Source organism: Bos taurus, chromosome 15, assembly GCF_002263795.3.
Source record: "Bos taurus isolate L1 Dominette 01449 registration number 42190680 breed Hereford chromosome 15, ARS-UCD2.0, whole genome shotgun sequence".
Taxonomy (NCBI): domain Eukaryota; kingdom Metazoa; phylum Chordata; class Mammalia; order Artiodactyla; family Bovidae; genus Bos; species Bos taurus.
This window is the reverse complement of record NC_037342.1, coordinates 78,735,639-78,758,868: the sequence shown is the minus strand read 5'-3', so window position 1 is coordinate 78,758,868 and position 23,230 is coordinate 78,735,639. Positions and strand designations below refer to the sequence as shown.

At 37.7% G+C, this 23,230-nt stretch overlaps 1 protein-coding gene and 2 pseudogenes across 1 annotated transcript; 2 read left to right on the top strand and 1 right to left on the bottom strand.

Moving 5' to 3' along the window:
• The first annotated feature begins 6,658 nt into the window (after positions 1-6,658).
• On the top strand, positions 6,659-7,531 carry OR8H15 (olfactory receptor family 8 subfamily H member 15). Its single transcript, NM_001390442.1, has one exon. The coding sequence runs from the start codon at positions 6,659-6,661 to the stop codon at positions 7,529-7,531; it is 873 nt and encodes a 290-aa protein (NP_001377371.1).
• OR5AS1BP (olfactory receptor family 5 subfamily AS member 1B, pseudogene) lies at positions 12,796-13,646 on the bottom strand (annotated as a pseudogene).
• On the top strand, positions 20,750-22,697 carry LOC104974340 (endogenous retrovirus group K member 7 Gag polyprotein-like; annotated as a pseudogene).
• Positions 22,698-23,230: the final 533 nt, after the last annotated feature.

Sequence of the window (23,230 nt, the reverse complement as noted above, 5' to 3'; positions counted from 1 at the left end):
GGAGAAGCCTGGTAGGCTACAATCCATGGGGTCGCAAAGAATCAGACACGACTGAGCGACTTCACCTTCACCTTCAAAAGATCCCATGCACGTACTGCTCTACTCAGTGCCCCCAACCCTGCAGCAGGCCACCACTGACCCACAACTCTGCTGGAGACTCCTGGACACCCACAGGCAAGTCTGGGTCAGTCTCTTGTGGGGTCACTGCTCCTTTCTCCTGGGTCTTGGTGCACAAGGTTCTGTTTGTGCCCTCCAAGAGTCTATTTCCCAGTCCTGTGTAAGTTCTTGTGGCTCTATTGTGGGGTTAATGGGGATCTCCTCCAAAAAGACTTATGCCGTACCCAGGTCTGCTGCACCCAGAGCCCCAGTCCCTGCAGCAGTCCACTGCTGACCCGTACCTCCACAGGAGATGCTCAAACACAGTTCTGTCTCAGTCTCTGGGGGGTCTCTGGGTTCCTGATGCTCACGATGTTTGTTTGAGCCCTCCGAGTGTCTCTGGTGGGACTGGATTTGCCTGTGGGTGTCCAGGAGTCTCCAGCAGAGTGGAATTTGATTCTTAATGCAAATTCACCCCTCCTACAGTCTTTTTGGGACTTCTCCTTTTTCCCTTGTATGTGGGGTATCTCCTCCCAGCCACTCCAGCTCCTACTGTCTCACTGGGGTTTCTCTGACCTTAGACATGGGGTTCTCATCATGGCTGCTCCTCATTTTGGGTATGGAGTATCTCCCCTTCGCTACTTGCTTCAATGCTGCACAGCTGGTAAAAGCATATTACCTCTTCTTATATTTATGGGCATTTTTAATTTTTCTAGTCTATTTGACAAACTGTTATTTTACCTTGATATCAAGATAAAGGGATATATTTATACAGTGGCTTTTGTTCAGCTGCCAATTCGTATCAACTCTTGGTGACTCCATAGACTACAGTACATCAGGCTTCCCTGTCCCTCACCATCTCCCAGAGTTTGTCCAAGTTATGCTGTGAGGTACAGCATAAAACAGCAGAATTTTATTTCTTAATCACTATAATGTGCCTCTCTAAGTGCAAAGAGTTTATAACTTTTAAACATTAGAGATATCAAGAAAACACGTCATGCAAAGATGGGCACAATAGATAGAAACAGAAAGGACCAAACAGAAGTAAAAGAGAGTAAGAAGATGTGGCAAGAATCCACAGAAGAACTGTACAAAAAGTTCTTGATGACCAAGATAACCAAAATGCCATAGTCACTCACCTAGAGCCAGACATCCTGGAGTGTGAAGTCTAGTGGGCCTTAGGAAGCATCACTATGAATAAAGCAGTGGAGGTGATGGAATTCCAGCCAAGCCATTTAAAATCCTAAAACATGATGCTGTTAAAATGTTGCACTCAATATGTCAGCAAATTTGGAAAACTCAGCAGTGGCCACAGCAGTGGAAAAGTTCAGTTTTCATTCCAATGCCAAAGAAGGGCATGCCAAAGAAAGTTCAAACTACAGTACAGTTGTTCTCATTTCACATGCTAGTAAGGTGATACTCAAAATCCTTCAAGATATGCTTCAATAGTATGTGAACCAAGAACTTCCAGATGTACAAGCTGTATTTAGAAATGGCAGAGGAACCAGAGATCAAGTTGCCAGTATCCATTGTATCAGAAAAAAAGCAAGAGAATTCCAGAAAAACATCTACTACTGCTTCACTGACTATGCAAAAACTTTTGATTGTATGGATCACAACAAACTGTGGAAAATTCTTCAAGAGATGGGAATACCAGAACACTTTACCTGCCTCCTGAGAAACCTGTATGCTCGTCAAGAAGCAATGGTTACAACCAAACATGGAACAATGGATTGGGTCAAATTGGGAAAGGAGTATGTAAAGGTTATATATTTCACCCTGCTTATTTAACGTCTATGCAGAGGACATCATGTGAAAGGTACTGCTGGATGAAGCACAAGCTGGAATCAAGATTTCCAGGAGAAGCATCAACAATTTCAGTATGGAGATGATACTATCCTAAAAGCAGAAAGCAAAGAGGAACTTAAGATCCTCTTGATGAAGTTGAAAGAGGAGAGTGAGAGGCCTGGCTTAAAACTCAACATTCAAAAAACTAAGATCATGGCATCTGGTCCCATCACTTCATGGCAAATAGATGGGGAAAAATGCACACAGTAACAGATTTTATTTTCTTGGGCTCCAAAATCACTGTGGATGATGACAGCTGCTATGAAATTAAAAGACACTTGTTCCATGGAAGAAAAGCTAAGACTTGGAAGAAAATATAGGACAAACATAGTTAGCATATTAAAAGGTGAAAGATTTATATGATCTGAAGAGCAACCAGAGTATAGACAGTGTATTAAAAAGCAGAGACATCATTCTGTGGACACATGTCCATATAGTTAAATCTATGGTTTCTCCAGTAGTCATGCATGGATCTGAGAGTTGAACCATAAAGAATTATGAGCACTGGGAAATGATGTTTTCAACTGTGTGCTAGAAAAGACTCTTAAGAGTCCCCTTGGCAGCAAGAAGATCAAACCAGTCACTCCTAAAGGAAATCAATTCTGAATATTCATTGGAAGGACTGATACTGAAAGTGAAGCTCCACTGTTTTGGCCACCTGATGTGATGAACCAGCTCATTAGAAAAGACCCTGATGCTGGGAAAGATTGAAGACAAGAGGAGAAGGGGGTGATAGAGGATGAGATGGTCGGATGGCATCACCAACTCAGTGGACTTGAGTTTGAGCAAACTCCAGGAGATAGTGAAGACAGGGAAGCTGCTTTATTGCCATCCACATGGTTGCAAAGAGTTGGACACGACTTAGCAATTGAACAACAAGAATATGCATGTTTGTGTGTATGTGTATAAACATGAAGTACTAGGTGTAAAATATTCCTGAGGCTATTTGGGGTATATTTAGAGATTCTCATTCCTTCAGATTGGGCAGAAATTTTTCATTAAATCTATATTATTAAAAATAGAAACTGTGTTTTCCTTTTATTATTCCTTGACAAGAGACTTGAACATAAACCTTGTTTAATGTACTCTCCCCAGTATTGATACAAAATGACCCCTGGAAAAGATGAAATCCTCAGTACTGCCTTCACTGTGCATGAATCATTGAGAAGTAATGAAAGTTGAGTAATCCTATTTAAATATTTATTGAAAAGAACTGAAGGTAATCCATAAAGTACTTTTAGGAAAAAATATGTGTGCTTATATTTCTCTCTCTCAGACAAGATTGTAAGTTTTTTGAGAGATGAGTCTGTTTAGTCATAGTTTGACTATTGCTCTCCACAGCATGGAGCAAACACATATGCAATATTTATAATATTTTAATAAGTAAATATTTTCTTTGCTCTTTTTGGCTTATAGAAGCAAAGTGATGAATTTATTAAGATCAGTGATTCTACATTATTCGTGTTTATATCTTGCCTTGGAATTTGGACATTCCTGTGCATATTAGCAATCAAAAAACATTAGTTCAGTTGAAAATTCTATCTAGAATTCTTTCAAAAGCATTCAGTTCAGTTCACTCAGTCATGTCTGACTCAAAAGCATTGCTTACTGGTATGTTAAAAATGGCATAGGGATTAATGGACTTCTTTTCAAATGATATTTTTCTTTAATGGTTAGGATACAGAAATCAGTGTGCATAGATCTGTACTTGTTCATATGATTTTAGATCATTGGAGTCAACTGCTTAAGATTTCTTATGTATCATACATCAAAAAGAAACTTCCTGTAGTGATAATTGATCTTTAGTCTTGGGATAGTTGAAGATAATTCATGTGAAGTGTCCTGGGTGTGCACATATATACATTTGGTTTAAATTTTTAATTTTCTTCTCATATATGTATAACTAGTGCCTGATACCAGCAAACTTCATTTTACAATGAAATATTTTACATTACAAAGTATTATAAGTGACAACTGATGAAACATACTATGAATTATTTTAGGGATTTATTGATACTGTCTTAACTCATCACTCATTCCCTTTATTAATTTTACAGCTTTTTACATTAATTTATCATTTTTTAAATTAATTTATCAGTTTTTTTCTTCTAAGCACAATGTCTGAGTCAGATTACTTGCCTTTATGATATATAATCTATCTGTATATATATGGAAGTGACAATTTAGGCACTAAGTCACGTCTGACTTTTTGTGACACCATGGAATATAGCCCTCGATACTCCTCTGTCCATTGAATTCCCAAGCAAGAATGCTGGAGAGGGTAGCCATTTCCTTCTCCAGGGGATCTTCCCGCCCCAGGGATCAAACCATATTCTTCAGTATTGCAGACATATTCTTTACCATCTGAGACAATAGGGAAGCCCATATGCATATATAAATATGTATATTGTGTAGTTAAAACAGTAATGAATTAGGGAATGAAACTATACCATCATTAAATTAAGAGATGTTTAAAATCTCTAATGATATGACACAATGAATGGTATAAGAATAGTTTGAAATCAGGAAAAACACTAGAATGAACAAAATGAGTTTCAATGTTAAAAAATATTAAATAAGAAAAACTTTCTCCTCATATTTTGCATTTATCATGGTTTTTGAGGTGGCTTTTAGTTATAAAATAGGAGTGAATACTGAATATACAGTATAATAATGCTTATGCAAATCTGGAGGTATACAGATTAATACTCCACAACAAAAATAATTGGGAGAAATTCATTAAATTATTACAACAGTTTTGAATTGTTTTCATGTCATTCTTTGAATTTTGTTATATTTTAGTTTTTTTTTTTAGCAAACATATTTACTCACTTAATAGTATTACGCATTTAAATATAAAAGTTTTATTGTCAAAATGTATCATTCTGCCTCTGATGATTTCAGTCATAGAGTAGATATTTCTCTATAAATAGTTTCTCTACCACCCTGGGCATAAATTTAGAGCATCACAAAGGTAGACCAAACCATTAGGTTTTCATTTTGTGGCTCCTAAGGAAAAAGACAATTAGCTTCTCAAATCCAATCCTATCACAGCCGCTTTTGGTCCTTGAACTTTTTCCCTGTAGACAGGCAAAGACATCTTTCTTGATAATTGATTCACGGGGATGAGCAAACGTTTCATTATTAACAATTCCCAGTATATGAAGTACTCTGGAAATATTAGGATGAGATGAAAAGCCTTCTCTTTGCTAATGTACCTGAAGAGTGGATTCCTGAATTTTTTTTCAGGCATAACTTCCCGGAAAATTTTACATTTGATCAGAAACTGAATAAAATTTCTAGTCTGATTTATTTTCCCCTCAGAATAAAACAAAATGACTACACTAAAACTTAAAAAAGAACTTATCTCAAAGAAAACAAGTGTATTACAGAAATTGTCAGCTGACATGTTTTCTTTCTTTTTCTTTTCTTTTTTTTTTTTTTTGTGAGCAAAATTCGAGGTTGACATACTTCTAGATAGATAACATTGGAAGAAGTTTATTATCACCAGTCTTGGCTGCCAGTGAGTATTATTCTCAAAATTAGAAACTTTAGGTAGAATCAAATAAAATGGAGATATTTTCAGAATACGTGCACTGATATCACTTAAACTTTTCTCTAAGAAATGCCAAAATTTGTGGAATCAGAAATACAGAGTTGATGAAATCAGGGTCTGCAATTAATTTGCATGCTTAGAAATAAAATTATGGAAGAAATTACATTTTGAGTGATTAATTTGAAAAATATCACTATGCTGCTACTGCTAATATACTTCAGTCGTGTCTGACTCTGTGCGACCCCATAGATGGCAGCCCACCAGGCTCCCCCGTCCCTGGGATCCTCCAGGCAAGAACACTGGAGTGGGTTGCCATTTCCTTCTCCAATGCAGGAAAGTGAAAAGTGAAAGTGAATTCGCTCAGTCATGTCCGACTCTTAGCGACCCCATGGACTGCAGCCCACCAGGCTCCTTCGTCCATGGGATCTTCCAGGCAAGAGTACTGGAGTGGGGTGCCAATGCCTTCTCCGAAATATCACTATATTTGAAGATTAATATTAATACTTGTTCTATAATTTTAACATAACCTACTGAAGTATACTAAGGTTGAAATTTATATTTCATATCAAGTATATTAGGAAACAAGAACAGTGCATGGTGCCCTAAGACCATTCTATCATTGTTTATTATATGTGTATATATATTATATCTAACATTTTTTCACAGGTTTGCTGAAATCAATATTAATAAGAATATAGTATTGTTGGCATTCCTTTTGAGGTCAATCTAGCTTGGTAGAATTACAGATCCAACATTTAGTAGCTCTGACTCAGGTTCAGTTACTTAAATTCACTGTGCTCTTTTTCTCATATGAAGAATGGGAGAAACGGTACTACCTATGTATAACCTCATGAGAATTAAATGCATTAATAATGAGAATCATTTAAAGCAGCATCAGCCATTCTAATTATCCAATATACTAGCTTTTACTATATTATATCCAAATATTTACTTACCTCTATTTCTACATTTGGCCATCAATTAAGATTTTTTTCTTCCTACTCTCTACATCCCTCATTATTATCACTTTCTAGAAACATTAAACTAAGCTAAATATATCATGATGTTTCTGGAAACACAATTTCTGGAAACAAAATTCGTAGTAATTCTTGCTATGTATCATTCTGATTTCTCAACATTTTGGAGCATTTGGACACTATGAGTAGAAGGAATATCACACAAGTGTCTGACTTCATCCTCATGGGACTGACAGATTCTGAAGAGATCCGGCTGGTCCTCTTCACCCTCTTTCTCCTGATATACCTGATCACTGTGCTGGGGACTGTGGGGATGATCCTGATAATCCGCCTGGACCCCCAGCTTCACACACCCATGTATTTTTTCCTTAGTCACTTGTCATTTCTTGACCTCAGTTACTCAAGTGTCATCACCCCTAAAACCTTAGACAACTTACTGACTTCCAGCAAGTATATTTCTTACCTGAACTGCTTCATGCAGTTGTCTTTCTTTGTCTTCTTGGGAGCCACTGAATGTGTCCTTCTCTCCTCCATGGCCTATGATCGCTATGCAGCCCTCTGCAACCCTCTGCGTTACCCCGTTGTTATGTCCACCAGACGCTGCTGCTCTCTTATCTTTGGATCCTATTTGATTGGTTTTACCTCTGTCAGTGTTCCTTGCATGAGTAGATTGCATTTCTGCAACCCAAATGAAATTTATCACTTTTACTGTGATGGAAGGGCAATTTTACCCCTGTCCTGCACTGACACACATGACATCGAAATCATCATATTCATTTTTGCTGGTTCCACCCTATTGGTGTCTCTTATCACAATATCTGTGTCTTATTTGGCCATCCTGTCCACTATTCTGAAAATCACTTCCACTTCAGGGAAGCGAAAAGCCGCCTCTACCTGTGCCTCCCATCTCCTGGCGGTCACCATCTTCTATGGCACTATGATTTTCACTTACTTAAAACCAAGTAAGTCCTACTCCTTGGGAAAGGTTCAAGTGGCTTCTGTTTTTTTATACTATTGTCATCCCCATGCTGAACCCCCTTATATACAGTCTTAGAAACAAGGAAGTGAAAAGTGCTCTCAATAGAGTTATGCAGAAAAGAAAGGACTCCAAACAACGAAAATAACAGTGATGTTAAATTTCAAAGCTCATTTTTTTTTCATTCCTACAGTGTATTTCCTTGCTGTCTCTCCAGAAGCAAATAGTTTTTATCTATTTATTCTGTTGAACCAGTGTTGCCCGACTAAATATAATCTCTCATATTTCTAAGAATATACTTTTATAAAACTATATTATAATTGGAAACCAATGAAGCATGTCAAACTGTGGTCTAAATATACACATTTTTAAGGGCAACTGATTTCATACATGAACAAGTATACCTGTCAGCTTTTAAACTATGTCACATATTCCAGTGCTCCAACTTCATTGAATTTTATGATGAAACAGAGTTCAGTTTTGGGGACAATGATACTGATCTCAGAAATAATTTCCTTTACTTTATAGAGAAGCATATAGCAGAGTCATTATGAGCACTTGCTTTGGAACCAAACGTTCCAGAATTTAGATTCTAGGTCTGCTGTTCTATAACTTATGTAACACTAAAAATCACTGAAAATATAAGCCTCAAGTTTTAAACTGCATTAGATAAAAACAATTCCAGGTCCATATAGTTACCATAAGGGGCTTCCTGGTGGCTCAGTGGTAAACAAGTGGCAATGCAGGAGACGACCTTCCAATCCCTGGGTCAGGAATATCTCCTGAACAGGAAACGGCAACCCACTTCCAGTGCTCTTGCTTAGAAAATTCCATGGATAGAGAAGCCTGGTGGGCTACAACTGAGCAACTAAACACACATGCACACACACATCGTTACTGTAAAGATCAAATCAGTTCATTATGTAAAGCATTTAAGGCAGTACTAATAAATCCTGGCCCTTATCATTAGAATACTGATATCCCTCCAGTTTTTAGTGCACAATGGCTTTTTTTAATGAACATTCAGCTGTGTTTTAAGAATTATTTTTGATTGATTTAATGGACAAACCCACAAACAATAAGAAAACACTCAGCACCTCAAAATTTTGGATTTAGAATGGACAGTGTTAAATATTGGAAAAAAATATTGAAACATTTAAGGAAATAGAAATGCCCTAGAAGTTATTAAGCACTTTGTATGTGTTCTTCTAGATTGACAGTTATGTATATATGTATGTTTATTATGTACATGAGCAATATTTCTGACATTTCCTATGTCCTTTTTGAGACTTTCTGTGTATATTTAAAAATATTATCTTTGATTATTCCTTTATCATTGAAATCTAAGATGGCTGTGTGTTTGATACATGAGAAAGATTCTCAGTTTGCAATTCTTTGGATACTAAATGTTAATGAATTCATCAAGTTAACATCTGCATGAAGTGCTATCATTTTGATAGCTCCCTTAAAATATTTGTTCATTTTTAAGATATGTATTTATTTATACCGTAGTGTAATTGCTTTACAATGTTGTGTTAATTTCTGTTGTACAACAGAGTGAATCACTTATTATATATATATATACATATATATATGTATATATATATATATATCCCCTCACTTTTGAGTCTCCCTACATGCCTTCATTGTGCATGAATTATTGAGTAGAAATGAGAGGAATTGGGCAGTCATATTTAAACGTTTATTGAAAGGAAGTGAAGATATATTTTATGAGGTAATTTTAAAATAATATGTGTGTTTATAATAATTCTCTCCAAAAATATTATAAACTCTTAGAGATAAGAATTTGCTTAGTCATTTTGTGCTCTCCACAATATGTAGCAAATGTATCACTTATTTAAAGTGTAAATAAATGTTTTCTTTGCTTTTGTTTGCTGGTGAAAGCACAGTGATGAATGCATTAAACTGAAGGACTCTACTTCATTCAAGTTTATACCACGCTTTGGTGTTTGCACACTCCTTTGGCTTCCCAGATGAGACACTAGTGGTAAAGAACCTGCCTGCCAATGCAGGAGACATAAGAGAAGTGGTTGGATCCCTGGGTCTGGAAGATTCCCTGGAGAAGGGATGGCAACTCACTCTAGTCTTCTTGCCTGGGGAATCCCGTGGACAGAAGTGCCTAGTGGGCTCTGATCCAAAGGGTCCCAAAGAGTCAGACACAACTGAAGAGATTTAGCATGCACACACATGCATATTAGTGCTCAAACGTATTAGCTTAGTTGAAAATTCTATTTCTGTAATTTTTTTCTTTTTCTAAAACGTCTCTGATTCATGTATAAAATATGGCCTGGTGATTAGCTGATAGATTTCTTTTCCAATTACCTTTTCCTTAGTAGTTAGGGTATGGAAATGAGTGTACACAGAATTTTATACTTTGTTCAGATGATTTTAAATCACTGGAGTCAACTGATTAGGACTTATACATCATACATCACACACACACACACACACACACAGACAAATTCCTATAGAAATAATCAGTCTTGAGAGTAGCTGAAGACAGTTCATGATAAAGGATCTGTATGGGCACAGTTACATGTTTGATTTTACATTTTTAATTTTCTTCTGATCTATATGACTGTGTCTGATTCCTACAAACTTCATTTTACAATTAAATTTTTTAGATTGTAAATTATTGTGACAACTGATGAAACAATAGTTGCATTACTTTAAGGACTTATTGAGGCTCCTGTCATTTTAAAATTAACATTTATTTACTATTCATTTATTTTTACTGTGATGGATACTATTGCTGCGCATGGACTTTCTTTAGCCCCTCCGCATGGTGAGTGGGGGCTCTTCCCTAGTTGTGGTGTGAGGGCTTCTGATTGCAGTGGCTTCTCTTGTTGAGGAGCACAGCCTCTAGGTGCGTGAGCTTCAGTAGGTGCAGCTCATGTGCTCCAGAGCCTGGGCTCATTAGCTGTGGCACACTCATGGGCTTAATTTCTCCATGGCATGTGAGGTCTTCCTGGACCAGGGATCAAACCAGTGTCCCCTGCATTGCAAAGCAGATTCTTAACCACTGGACCGCCAAGGAATGTGGTAGTTTTAACTCATCTTTGATTTTTTTTTTTTAACTCATCACTTATCCACTTTATTACTCCTATATATTTTATAGCATTAACTATACTACTGTTTTAACTACTGTTTTCACTCCTCACTTATCCACTTTATTAATCCTATATATGTTTTGTTTTTTTTTTTCCTTCTAAGCACAGCATCGGATTTAGTATCTGATTCAGTTCTGATTTAAGATTTTCATCATGGTCATTGAGAATAATTAAGCTAATTATATTCCCCTTTCTTTTTTTCTCTACCAGGGATTTTCATTCATTCATTTTAACTACAGTGTACATATTTTTTAAGTTGTATGAAACAAAATTACTGTTGAAGCTTATTTGTATTTACTGTGTCTCTAATTGTATTATTTTCATTTTCACTTGCATTAAATATATAGTCAACTGTAGAAAATTATAAAGATTTATATTTATTATCAATTAATCTCCATTTATGTGATTCAATATATCATTGATATGATCTCTCATAGAGCAGAAAACATGCCACAATTTTCTTGTTAATCATAAGAAGCAGAAATCTGTTTGTCCAGATTTATGATTAAATGCCCAAATACATTTTTAAAAATGCTATCTAGTGTAGTTTCCATCACTGTAGAATAAGGAGAGAAAGGAAAATATATGTGTATATATATTTTTTCTTCCTATATGAATATTACATACATATATTGCATAGTGAAATCTGTAATGACTTAGAGAATGAAATTATATCAATGAGTTAGAGAATGAAACTGTGTTAAATCAAGTTCAGTTAGTTCATTGCTGAGTCATGTCTGACTCTTTGAAACTCCATGGACTGTGCATGCCAGGCTTCCCTGTCCATCACCAACTCCAGAAGCTTGCTCAAACTCATATCCATCAAATCAGTGATCCCTTCCAAATATCACATCCTCTGCTGTCCTCTTCTCTTCCTGCTTTCAATCTTTACCAACATCAGGGTCTTTTCCAATGAGTCAGTTCTTCACATCAGGTGGCCAAAGTATTGGAATTTCGCTTTAGCATCAGTACTTCCAATGAATATTCAGAACTGATTTCCTTTTGGATGGACTGCTTGGATCTCCTTGCAGTCCAAGGGACATATTTGATCATTTGATTCTCAAATTATACATATACTAGGAAGATTACATATATTAGTTAATTTATATTTCAAACAAACCCATTTCAGTGGCAATATTTTATTGTCTTTATTTTCAGGATTATAATATTGTAATAAATCCAGTAATTTATAGCTCCACAATTACTACCAAATGCACAGTATTATATATTCATATTTACAAAGTATATTCCTTCAACTCTGTCAAGATAAAATAAAAAAGAAATTAGGACTCAAGGATTAAAAGCAACCCAAAAAAGGCTGATCATCAAAACTGAATCCAGAGAAAGAAGTATTCATACTTCAGTTGATTTACACTGTCAATTTACAGAAAACAGTGATCAAAGCAATTGTTGACCTCTTCCTGAAGATAGAGTCAGGAACATATGTGTAAAGAATTAGTAATGTATATAGTTAATAGTCTTTACGATCTTCACCAGGTATCCACAGTGAATATCTATTACAATAACCAATCTAGCCTAAACAGAAAATACATGCTATAATTTCACTCTCTCCTAATATAAATGTGACTATTGCTATATGTGTCTTCTATCTGATTTTCTGAGATCCATTGTAATCACCATTATCCATCATGAGTAATGTTAAATTTCCCTGACGGTAAATGTTCTGTAAGTGCTGAATCTAGGCTTATTTTCCCAAACACAGAAAACTGAATTTAATCACTTTTCTATCCATCCATTCATCTGATCCATTCATCCATTTATTCACTATACACACACACACACACACACACACACACGCCATACACCAAGCTGCATAGGTTTTGGAAAAATCAACCAAGATACATATCCCCAGCTGCTACGGACTTTCTCATATGGATATGTTAACAGACAAATCAACAAATTCCTTCAATATTACATGATAAAGAACATACCAAATCAATGTACAAAGAGAAATTATTATTTTAATTCAGAAATGTTTCACAGAGCAGAATTTTGGCAAGTAAATTTTTGTAAGAGAAGATAAAATCATTTTACAGTATGGAGGATGAAAAGTTATTTTTATTGCTGAAAGGCAGGAAAATGTTTAAAATATTTGACATATAGGGTGATGTACAGCTGATTATCAGATTGGAGGGGTAGGCTATGCCTTAAATATTCTCAAATAACTTTAAATCCTATTCATTTGAAAGTTCAGTTTCTGTCCAATAGCTTTCTGAGGGCATTTTTTACACCTTTGTTTCTGAAGTTGTAGATTACTGGATTAAACATGGGAAAGACAACCGTATAAAACACTGCAACTACTTTGTCAGTGTCTAGGGAGTAGCTGATACTGGGACGCAAGTACATAAACAGGAGTGTTCCATAGAATAAGGTGATTGCTATGAGATGGGAGGCACAGGTAGAGAAGGTTTTGCTTCTTGCACCTGAGGACTTGATGCTCAAAACAGTGAGGAGGATACAGACGTATGAGATAAAGATGACCACAAAAGCACTGGTCTAGATGAAGCTACACAAGGCAAAGAGCAGAAGCTCATTGAGGTAGGTGTCTGTGCAGGATAAAGCCAGGAGAGGTGGGATATCACAGAAAAAATGGTTGATGATATTGGAGCCACAATATGGCAGCCTGAATGTGAGGCAGACATGGACCTTTGAAGTCACACCCCCCTGAAGTACACCAACGCAATGCAGCAGACACAGACTCTCCCAGACACAAGAGCAGAATAGAGCAGTGGATTGCAGATGGCTGCATAGCGGTCATAGGCCATTGCTGCCAGGATAAGGCATTCAGCATCAGCAAAACAACCAAAGAAAAACATCAGTAGCACACAACCATAGAGGGAAATGCTTTGCTTGGATGCTAAGAAATTTGCCAGCATTTTAGGAGGGATTGCTGTTGAGTAGCTAATGTCTAAGAAAGACAAGTTGCTGAGAAAATAATACATGGGGGTTTGAAGGCTTGAATTGATATTAACTAAAATTATTAAACCTACATTTCCCACCACAGTTAGTGTATAGACTATGAGAAATACCAAGAATAGTGTAAAAAGCAAGAGAGTTCCAGAAAAACATCTATTTCTGCTTTACTGACTATGCCAAAGCTTTTGACTGTGTGGATCACAATAAACTGTGGGAAATTCTTAAAGAGATGGGAATACCAGACCACCTAACCTGCCGCTTGAGAAACCTGTATTCAGGTCAGGAGGTGACAGTTAGAACTGGACATGGAACAACAGACTGGTTCCAAATAGGAAAAGGAGTACGTCAAGGCTGTATATTGTCACCCTGGTTATTTAACTTATATGCAGAGTACATCATGAGAAACGCTGGACTGGAAGAAACACAAGCTGGAATCAAGATTGCCGGGAGAAACATCAATAACCTCAGATATGCAGATGACACCACCCTTATGGCAGAAAGTGAAGAGGAACTCAAAAGCCTCTTAATGAAAGTGAAAGTGGAGAGTGAAAAATTTGGCTTAAAGCTCAACATTCAGAAAACGAAGATCATGGCATCTGGTCCCATCACTTCATGGGAAATAGATGGGGAAACAGTGGAACCAGTGTCAAACTTTATTTTTCTGGGCTCCAAAATCACTGCAGGTGGTGACTGCAGCCATGAAATTATAAGATGCTTACTCCTTGGAAGGGAAGTTATGTCCAACCCAGATAGCATATTCAAAAGCAGAGACATTACTCTGCCAACAAAGGTCCGTCTAGTCAAGGCTGTAGTTTTTCCAGTGGTCGTGTATGGATGTGAGAGTTGGACTGTGAAGAAAGCTGAGTGCCAAAGAATTGATGCTTTTGAACTGTGGTGTTGGAGAAGACTCTTAAGAGTCCCTTGGACTGCAAGGAGATCCAACCAGTCTATTCTGAAGAAGATCAGCCCTGGGATTTCTTTGGAAGGAATGATGCTAAAGCTGAAACTCCAGTACTTTGGCCACCTCATGCAAAGATTTGACTCATTGGAAAAGACTCTGATGCTGGGAGGGATTGGGGGCAGGAGGAGAAGGGGACAACAGAGGATGAGATGGTTGGATGGCATCACTGACTCGATGGACGTGAATCTGAGTGAACTCCGGGAGTTGGTGATGGACAGGGAAGCCTGGTGTGCTGCGATTCATGGGGTCACAAAGTGTCGGACACGACTGAGTGACTAAACTGAACTGAACTGAACTGAGAGGTAGATAATCTGTGAATCCAACAAGTAGGAACTCAGTCTGCATGGTATAATTATTCTCCAACATCTTCTTGGTTATCTTGTCTTTCTCATCTGAAATAGATGGCATCAGAATACACGAATTGATTTGAGTGATTGATTAATAAAGGATACTTTTATTCTTCCTTCTAAAGAGGCAAAGATAAGGATAATAAAATCACCTTTAAGGCATTTTCTGTGATGTATTTGGCTTCTTTTCTTTTTTCTTTTTTTGTCACTTTATTTAAAAAATAATTAAAATCTTCATTGATGCTAGAGAATGTTATTCGGGTATGATGCTTTAAGAGGCAGTGACTTTAAAAACTGTGCACTTTAAGAGATGGTACTGAATCCTTTCAAGATGAAAAATAATTAATTTGGCTGAGTTGATAAGTCCTGGTAGAACCAGAAGAGCTGGCAAAGGCCTTATAGGTCAACCCCTATTTTTCAGATCCTAAAATCATATTCTTCCATGTACAGGAAAGTATAGTTGAGAAAAATTCTAGGGAGAATGCTCCCACAGATAAACTGGATAAATCTATAGATAACTGTGGTCTTGGGAGGTAGTTTAAAATAACAGATAAGAGCATATCAGTTATGTAAGAGATGACTGGGTTGAAATCTTAGCTTTGCTACATATAGAATATATACTAATTGGTTATGTGATCTTAATAAAGTCATTTAACTACTCTGTGATGATTAGAGGAAAAACAAGTAGATATTTGTAAAACACTTACATAACTGGTACATAATACACATTAACGTATCTTTACTTTTAATTGCTTATTCAGTAGGTTGAAATGCCCAAACAATTGTCTCAAAATTCATCTTATCTTTTTAAAATTTTATTTATTGAATTTAATTGGCAGATAATTACTTTACAATATTGTGATGGCTTTTGCCATACATCAGCATGACTCAGTCATAGGTATACATGTTTCCCCTCATCCTGAACCCCCCTCCCAACAAAATTCATGTTATCTTTGACATCATGGGTACAGGATCTGCCTTCTCTTAAAAATAAGACCCATTGTGTATGTGTGTGTGTTCTATACAAATAAACTGCTTGGTTTCAGTAAATCTTTTACACGTGCATATAATTGTTGCTTTCCTTTCCCTAGTTTATGTCTCTTTCTTGACTCTAGAGTGTGGATATAATGGTGTCTGGTGTGAGGTCACAGGAACATTCTTTTGAAGGACAACCGTGTCTCTGTACTTATTAATTAACTTCTAAACTGAGACTATAATGGGAAAATGTATTATATAGGCAGAAGGAGAAATTACCAAGTGAAAAAACCTTAGGATGAATGTCAGTGAAAAATACGGTGAGATGGAATATCTTGCAGGCAATTAAAGATATGTAATGTTGGCTTAAGTCAGTAACACTATGGTGAGTAAGAAGAGAAACAAATAATGGGGATCTATTCTCTGTTATGTGTGGGAACCCTGTAATTCTCCCTGCTCCAACAATATGACCTGCAATCTTCTAGAGGATCCAGTCTTCGTCGGGAACTAGATCTTTAAAAGCAAAAAGTTGATTGAAAAAAGATGAATTCAAACTCTTAAATGAGAAAAATAATAATGTATTTATGTTGCACAGATGTCATTTCTATGCTTATAATATTCAGATTCTTATCCCTAACTCTTTGTCTTCCTTTTTTTAATGAATCAATTCAATAATCATGAAAAGGACTTTCTTGAATTTTCTTATGTGTGCATGTGTGTGTGACTCTCTAACAGCCTGTGTCCTCTTTGATTTTATATCACTGGAACAAAAAGGCCCCAAAATAAAGAGAAAAAGCAAGTTTCTGGAGTCCTGGACTCTAATCCTGGTTCTACTACTTTATTTTATTTTTATTTATGTCATCATATCTTCATTTATAAAATCAGACCTGCTGTATTTACTTTTATGCTTGTCATCTAAAGCAATATATATATATATGTGTGTGTGTGTGTGTGTGTGTGTGTATATATATATTCAAGAACTTCATAATGGCTTACTAAACTTTTATACTTGTTTGCAGATTATTAGCAGGAATTGCTGATTCAGACAAGTTTGTTAAAACTGGAAACAACAAATGAACAGACATGCTGCAATAAAAATGTTGTAAACTCTAAACAAACATAAATCGAGTATAACTGCCACTATCAATAAAACAACCAAGGCAAACTATAACTTGTTTTCTTGAATGGTTTTAATTTGGGTTTTCTAAGAACTGTAGCCCTGATATATTCACTGTGATACCTAGTTACTTGCATTAAAGATGATACTGATAGTGGTGAAAGCAGTAAACAATAAATTTATCAATGCATTTTACAATCATTTGGCATGCATCATTTCATCAAATCCTCGTATTATTCTATGGATAGATATTTTTCTATCTTTACAAGTAATAAAACTGAAGCATAGAAATGTAATTAAATTTTCAGAGTGTACATTGACAGACGCCTATTCTCACTTCTTAACTGAAGTACTATGGTGGGTCTGATGTTGAAAGATTTTCTACTGCTGTAGGAATTTTATGATATATCATTTGAATATAGAATATCAGTGTGGTAAAGAACCTCAGCCATTATTTGACGTTCTTATATTTCAGATGCCACCACTACAAGATCATTCAACATGTGGCATGTCCACTAGTGACTTGAAAGAGTATATCATATCCAAAAACAGGTTATGAGATCAAAGTCTGATTTTTCTTCCTTAAGCCCCCATGAAAATTGAAAAACTGTCTAGAGAGTTTCTGTAGTCAGTTGTTGAATGGGAGACTGAGCATTCCACAACAATGTCACTTCTTTTGAAAGATTCCTCTCATATAACTTTGAACTGAGATCTTGATTAATCTAACATAAGCTGAGCCCCACTGATTCCCAAGGAGATCTTATGTGACAAAGCTACTTCTAAAAACTGCCCATGGGTGGATTTTCATTTTGCTCTCCTGCTTAAAGTATTAAATGTAAAGTTTGCCCTCTCTCTTCTTTTCAAATTGTGTTGTACTGTAGTAATTAAACACACACAGGATATGGACACACAGGATATGGAGTCAGGCAAAATTTAGTTTAACCTCAGATGTGACATTGAATGTTGTATAAGTCATTGAACTTCTCTATGTATAAACTTCTTTATTTCATTTAATTAGCGTAATACATGTGTGCTTTCTAAGTCCCTGCAGTTATGTCTGACTTTGCCCAACTCTGTGGACTATATAGCCCACCAGCCACCTCTATCCATGGGATTCCACAGGCAAGAATCCTGAAGGGGGTTGCTATTTCCTCCTCTAGGGGATCTTCCTGACCCAGGGATTGAACCCAAATATCTTATACCATAAAATTGAAATCAGGATTATGTTGGAAACCTTATGACACTTTACAGGGCTTGCTATATTATCAGTTCAGTTCAGTTCAGTCACTCAGTCGTGTCCGACTCTTTGTGACCCCATGAATCGCAGCACACCAGGCTTCCCTGTCCATCACCAACTCCTGGAGTTCACTGAGACTCACGTCCATCGAGTCAGTGATGCCATCCAGCCATCTCATCCTCTGTCGTCCCCTTCTCCTCCTGCCCCCAATCCCTCCCAGCATCAGAGTCTATTCCAATGAGTCCACTCCTTGCATGAGGTGGCCAAAGTACTGAAGTTTCAGCTTCAGCATCATTCCCCCCAAAGAAATCCCAGGGCTGATCTTCTTCAGAATAGACTGGTTGGATCTCCTTGCAGTCCAAGGGACTCTCAAGAGTCTTCTCCAATACCACAGTTCAAAAACATCAATTTTTCGGTGCTCAGCTTTTTTCACATTCCAACTCTCACATCCATACACAACCACTGGAAAAACCACAGCCTTGACTAGACGGACCTTTGTTGGCAAAGTAATGTCTCTGCTTTTGAATATGCTATCTAGATTGGTCATAACTTTCCTTCCAAGGAGTAAGCATCTTTTAATTTCATGGCTGCACTCACCATCTGCAGTGATTTTGGAGCCCCCAAAAATAAAGTCTGACACCGTTTCCACTGTTTCCCCATCTATTTCCCATGAAGTGATGGGACCAGATGCCATGATCTTCGTTTTCTGAATGTTGAGCTTTAAGCCAACTTTTTCCCTCTCCTCTTTCACTTTCATCAAGAGGCTTTTGAGTTCCTCTTCACTTTCTGCCATAAGGGTGGTGTCAACTGCATATCTGAGGTTATTGATATTTCTCCCAGAAAGCTTAATTCCAGCTTGTGCTTCTTCCAGCCCAGCTTTTCTCATGATGTACTCTTCATATAAGTTAAATAAGCAAGGTGACAATATACAGCCTTGACGTACTCCTTTTCCTATTTGGAAACAGTCTGTTGTTCCATGTTGAGTTCTAATTGTCACCTCCTGACCTGCATATAGGTTTCTCAAGAGGCAGGTCAGATGGTCTGGTATTCCCATCTCTTTCAGAATTTTCCACAGTTTATTGTGATCCACGCAGTCAAAGGCTTTGGCATAGTCAGTAAAGCAGAAATAGATGTTTTTCTGGAACTCTCTTGCTTTTTTGATGATCCAGCGGATGTTGGCAATTTGGTCTCTGGTTCCTCTGCCTTTTTTAAAACCAGCTTGAACATCAGGAAGTTCATGGTTCATGTACTATTGAAGCCTGGCTTGGAGAATTTTGAGCATTAGTTTACTAGCATGTGAGATGAGTGCAATTGTACGGTAGTTTGAGCATTCTTTGGCATTGCCCTTCTTTGGGATTGGAATGAAAACTGACCTTTTCCATTCTGTGGCCACTGCTGAGTTTTCCAAATTTGCTGGCATACTGAGTGCAGCACTTTCACAGCATCATCTTTCAGGATTTGAAATAGCTCAACTGGAATTGCATCACCTCCACTAGCCTTGTTAATAGTGATGCTTTCTAAGGCCCACTTGACTTCACATTCTAGGTTGTCTGGCTCTAGGTCAGTGATCACACCATCGTGATTCTCTTGGTTGTGAAGATCTTTTTTGTGCAATTCTTTGTATTTTTGCCACCTCTTCTTAATATCGTCTGCTTCTGTTAGGTCCATACCATTTCTTTCCTGTATCGAGCCCATCTTTGCATGAAAAGTTCCCTTGGTATCTCTAATTTTCTTGAAGGGATCTCTAGTCTTTCCCATTCCGTTGTTTTCTTCTATTTCTTTGCATTGATCACTGAGGAAGGCTTTCTTATCTCTCCTTGCTATTCGTTGGAACTCTGCATTCATATGTTTATATCTTTCCTTTTCACCTTTGCTTTTCGCTTCTCTTCTTTTCACAGCTATCTGTAAGGCCTCCTCAGGCAGCTATTTTGCTTTTTTGCATTTCTTTTCCATGGGGATGGTCTTGATCCCTGTCTCCTGTACAATGTCATGCGGGGAGCTGCCCGTGAAAACGGGGTCATTTGTCCGAAGGACACAGCTCTGGGAGCTGCCTCAGTCCTTGAGGGTTTGCTTGCAAACATAGCTCTCTGTCCCACCACCCCAGAGATTAGGCGCTTATTTACTACAAGCACCTGGAGTTCTGTGCAAACTTCTCATGCACAGGGAAATGTTACCTGGTGTAAGAAATAATAACAGGGAGCCATTCCCATGCTCTCAAGATTTCTTGTGACTGTTTGTAAGATGTATAGGCCAACCAAGAAAAAATGTCAACTGTCTTGTCTTTCTCACACTCTTCTGTATAAATATGAGGTGCTGAATAAAGTTGGTGTCAGACTGCGTCCCTTCGTGGAGACGTGTCTGAACCTCTCGACCCCATCTTTGTTGTAGTCTCTTGCTTTAGTTTCTTTCTTAGCCCCGCCGTGCACGTTCTCGGGACCTGATCGACTTTGCTGGCTGGCACCAGCAGGTGGCGCCCAAAACAGGGACTCAAGAATCGGAGGGCGACCACGGCCGCTGCCCGCCAAGATTGAGGTAAGTAAAAAGGAATTCCTAATTAATTAAAGTAAAGGGCAGGGAGGGTGATTGTCGAGAGTAATAAATCATGGGACAAGGCAATAACTGCCAGTTATTTGTACATATGTTGAAAACTATGTTAAAAGGTAGGGGAATTCATGTAAATAAGTTACAGCTAGAGAAGTTTTTACTTTTTATAGAGAAGTTTGTCCCTGGTTTCCAGAGGAAGGAACAGTTAGTCTGGAAACTTGGAAAAAGGTAGGAAAACAATTGCAGACATACTATTCCTTACATGGTCCCAATCGTGTTCCTGTGGATGCTTTTTCTTTGTGGACTCTCGTAAGAGACTGTCTGGATCCTGAACATGAGGGACATAAAATTCAAACAGCTCTCAGGGATTCCACAGAATCCGAAGTTGCAGAGCCTTCCGCCCCTCGGCCTGAGCTGCTTTATGCTGTGCCTGAGGGAGCAGCTTGTAAGGCTGGAGGGAGTGATGATGTGTTAAGGTCTGATGAACAGGAAGAGTTAAATGAACAAGCGGCTCAGTACCATAGAGAGGATATGCCTTGGGAGATGATGGTTAGCATTCAATCCCCCTCGGGAAAAGGGGAATTAAAGCATTCAGGGCTTTCAGAAGAACAGCTGGAGAATTTAATTCAGAGGATTGTTATAGCAGTAAAAAAGGATGCACAGGGAGACTCCCACTCCAACCAGCCTACTCCTCCAGCATATCCTCCCTCGGTTCTTGCTGGACTCGATCCACCTCTGCCTTTTGTAGAGCTGCGAGAGCTTATATCTATGCCTGCTTCTTGGCCCGGTGAAAACATAAAAATTAAAAGTGAGATATTATTATCTCCTCTTCAACAAGCGATTAAGCGAGCTAATGAAGAAGGAGAACATATTCCTGGGTTTTCAGGAATCTATCCAGTATTTGAAAATGCTCAACGGCAGAGGTATTATGAACCGCTGCCCTTTAAGCAACTGAAAGAGTTAAAAATGGCTTGTGCACAATACGGCCCAACTGCACCGTTTACTCAGGCTATTACAGAGGCTTTAGGAAATCAAAATCTGCCACCTAATGATTGGAAACAGGTTGCTCGAGCTTGTTTATCTGGAGGAGATTATTTACTATGGAAATCTGAGTTTGCTGAGCAGTGTGGGATCACAGCTGATATCAATCGGCGACAGGGACTGAACACCACTTATGAAATGATGGTGGGAGAGGGAGAATATCGAGACACTAATAGTCAACTTAATTATTTGCCTGGAGCCTACCCTCAGATTAGTGCTGCAGCTCTACGAGCATGGAAAAAACTTCCAAATTCTGATAAAAAGACTGAAGATTTATCTAAAATTCGCCAGGGGCCAGATAAACTATATGAAGATTTTGTTGCCCACCTGCTTGAGACAATTAATAAAATGATAGGAGATGAACAGGTGGGAATGGTGTTGGCTAAATTGGGTTATTGCCTTAGCTGGTTTTAGTGGACGGCTTGATAATCATTATCCCTCAGATAAAATTTTGCAATTTGCTCACTATCACCAATTTCTCTTCCCCAAAATCGTTGTTTCTCAGCCCCTTGCCAACGCCCTAACTGTATTTACTGATGGTTCTTCTAATGGAATAGCTAGTTTGATTATACAGGACAATACTACCACCTGGCGTACTAATTATAAGTCTGCTCAAGAAGTAGAACTATTTGCTGTTTTTCAGGCTCTATTACAAATTTCTGCTCCATTTAATTTATATTCTGACAGTCAATATATCATAAGAGCCTTAAACACTATTGAGACTGTTCCATTTATTGGTACCCTGAATTCTACTATCCAAACTCTTTTTCGTGATATACAACATTTAATTTGTTCCAAAGTTAATAAATGCTATTTTGGTCATATTCGTGCTCACTCTGGGCTTCCTGGACCTTTAGCACGAGGCAATGCTTTGGCTGATGAAGCTACACGTATGATATTTCCTTCATTGGAACAAATGGCAAAAACTTCCCACAGCTTACACCATCAAAACAGCAATAGTTTAAGACTTCAATTTGGCATTACTTGAGAAGCTGCCAGACAGATTGTTAAGCAATGTCAAACATGTCCTCAATTTTTTAGCGTCCCTCATTATGGAGTTAATCCTCGAGGATTGTTGCCAAACGATATATGGCAAATGGATGTTACCCATATTCCTGAATTTGGTAAACAAAAATTTGTTCGTGTTACTATTGACACCACTGGAAAAACCACAGCCTTGACTAGACGGACCTTTGTTGGCAAAGTAATGTCTCTGCTTTTGAATATGCTATCTAGATTGGTCATAACTTTCATTCCAAGGAGTAAGCGTCTTTTAATTTCATGGCTGCACTCACCATCTGCAGTGATTTTGGAGCCCCCAAAAATAAAGTCTGACACCATTTCCACTGTTTCCCCATCTATTTTCCATGAAGTGATGGGACCAGATGCCATGATCTTAGTTTTCAGAATGTTGAACTTTAAGCCAATTTTTTCACTCTCCACTTTCACTTTCAACAAGAGGCTCCTTAGTTCTTCAATCTCTGCCA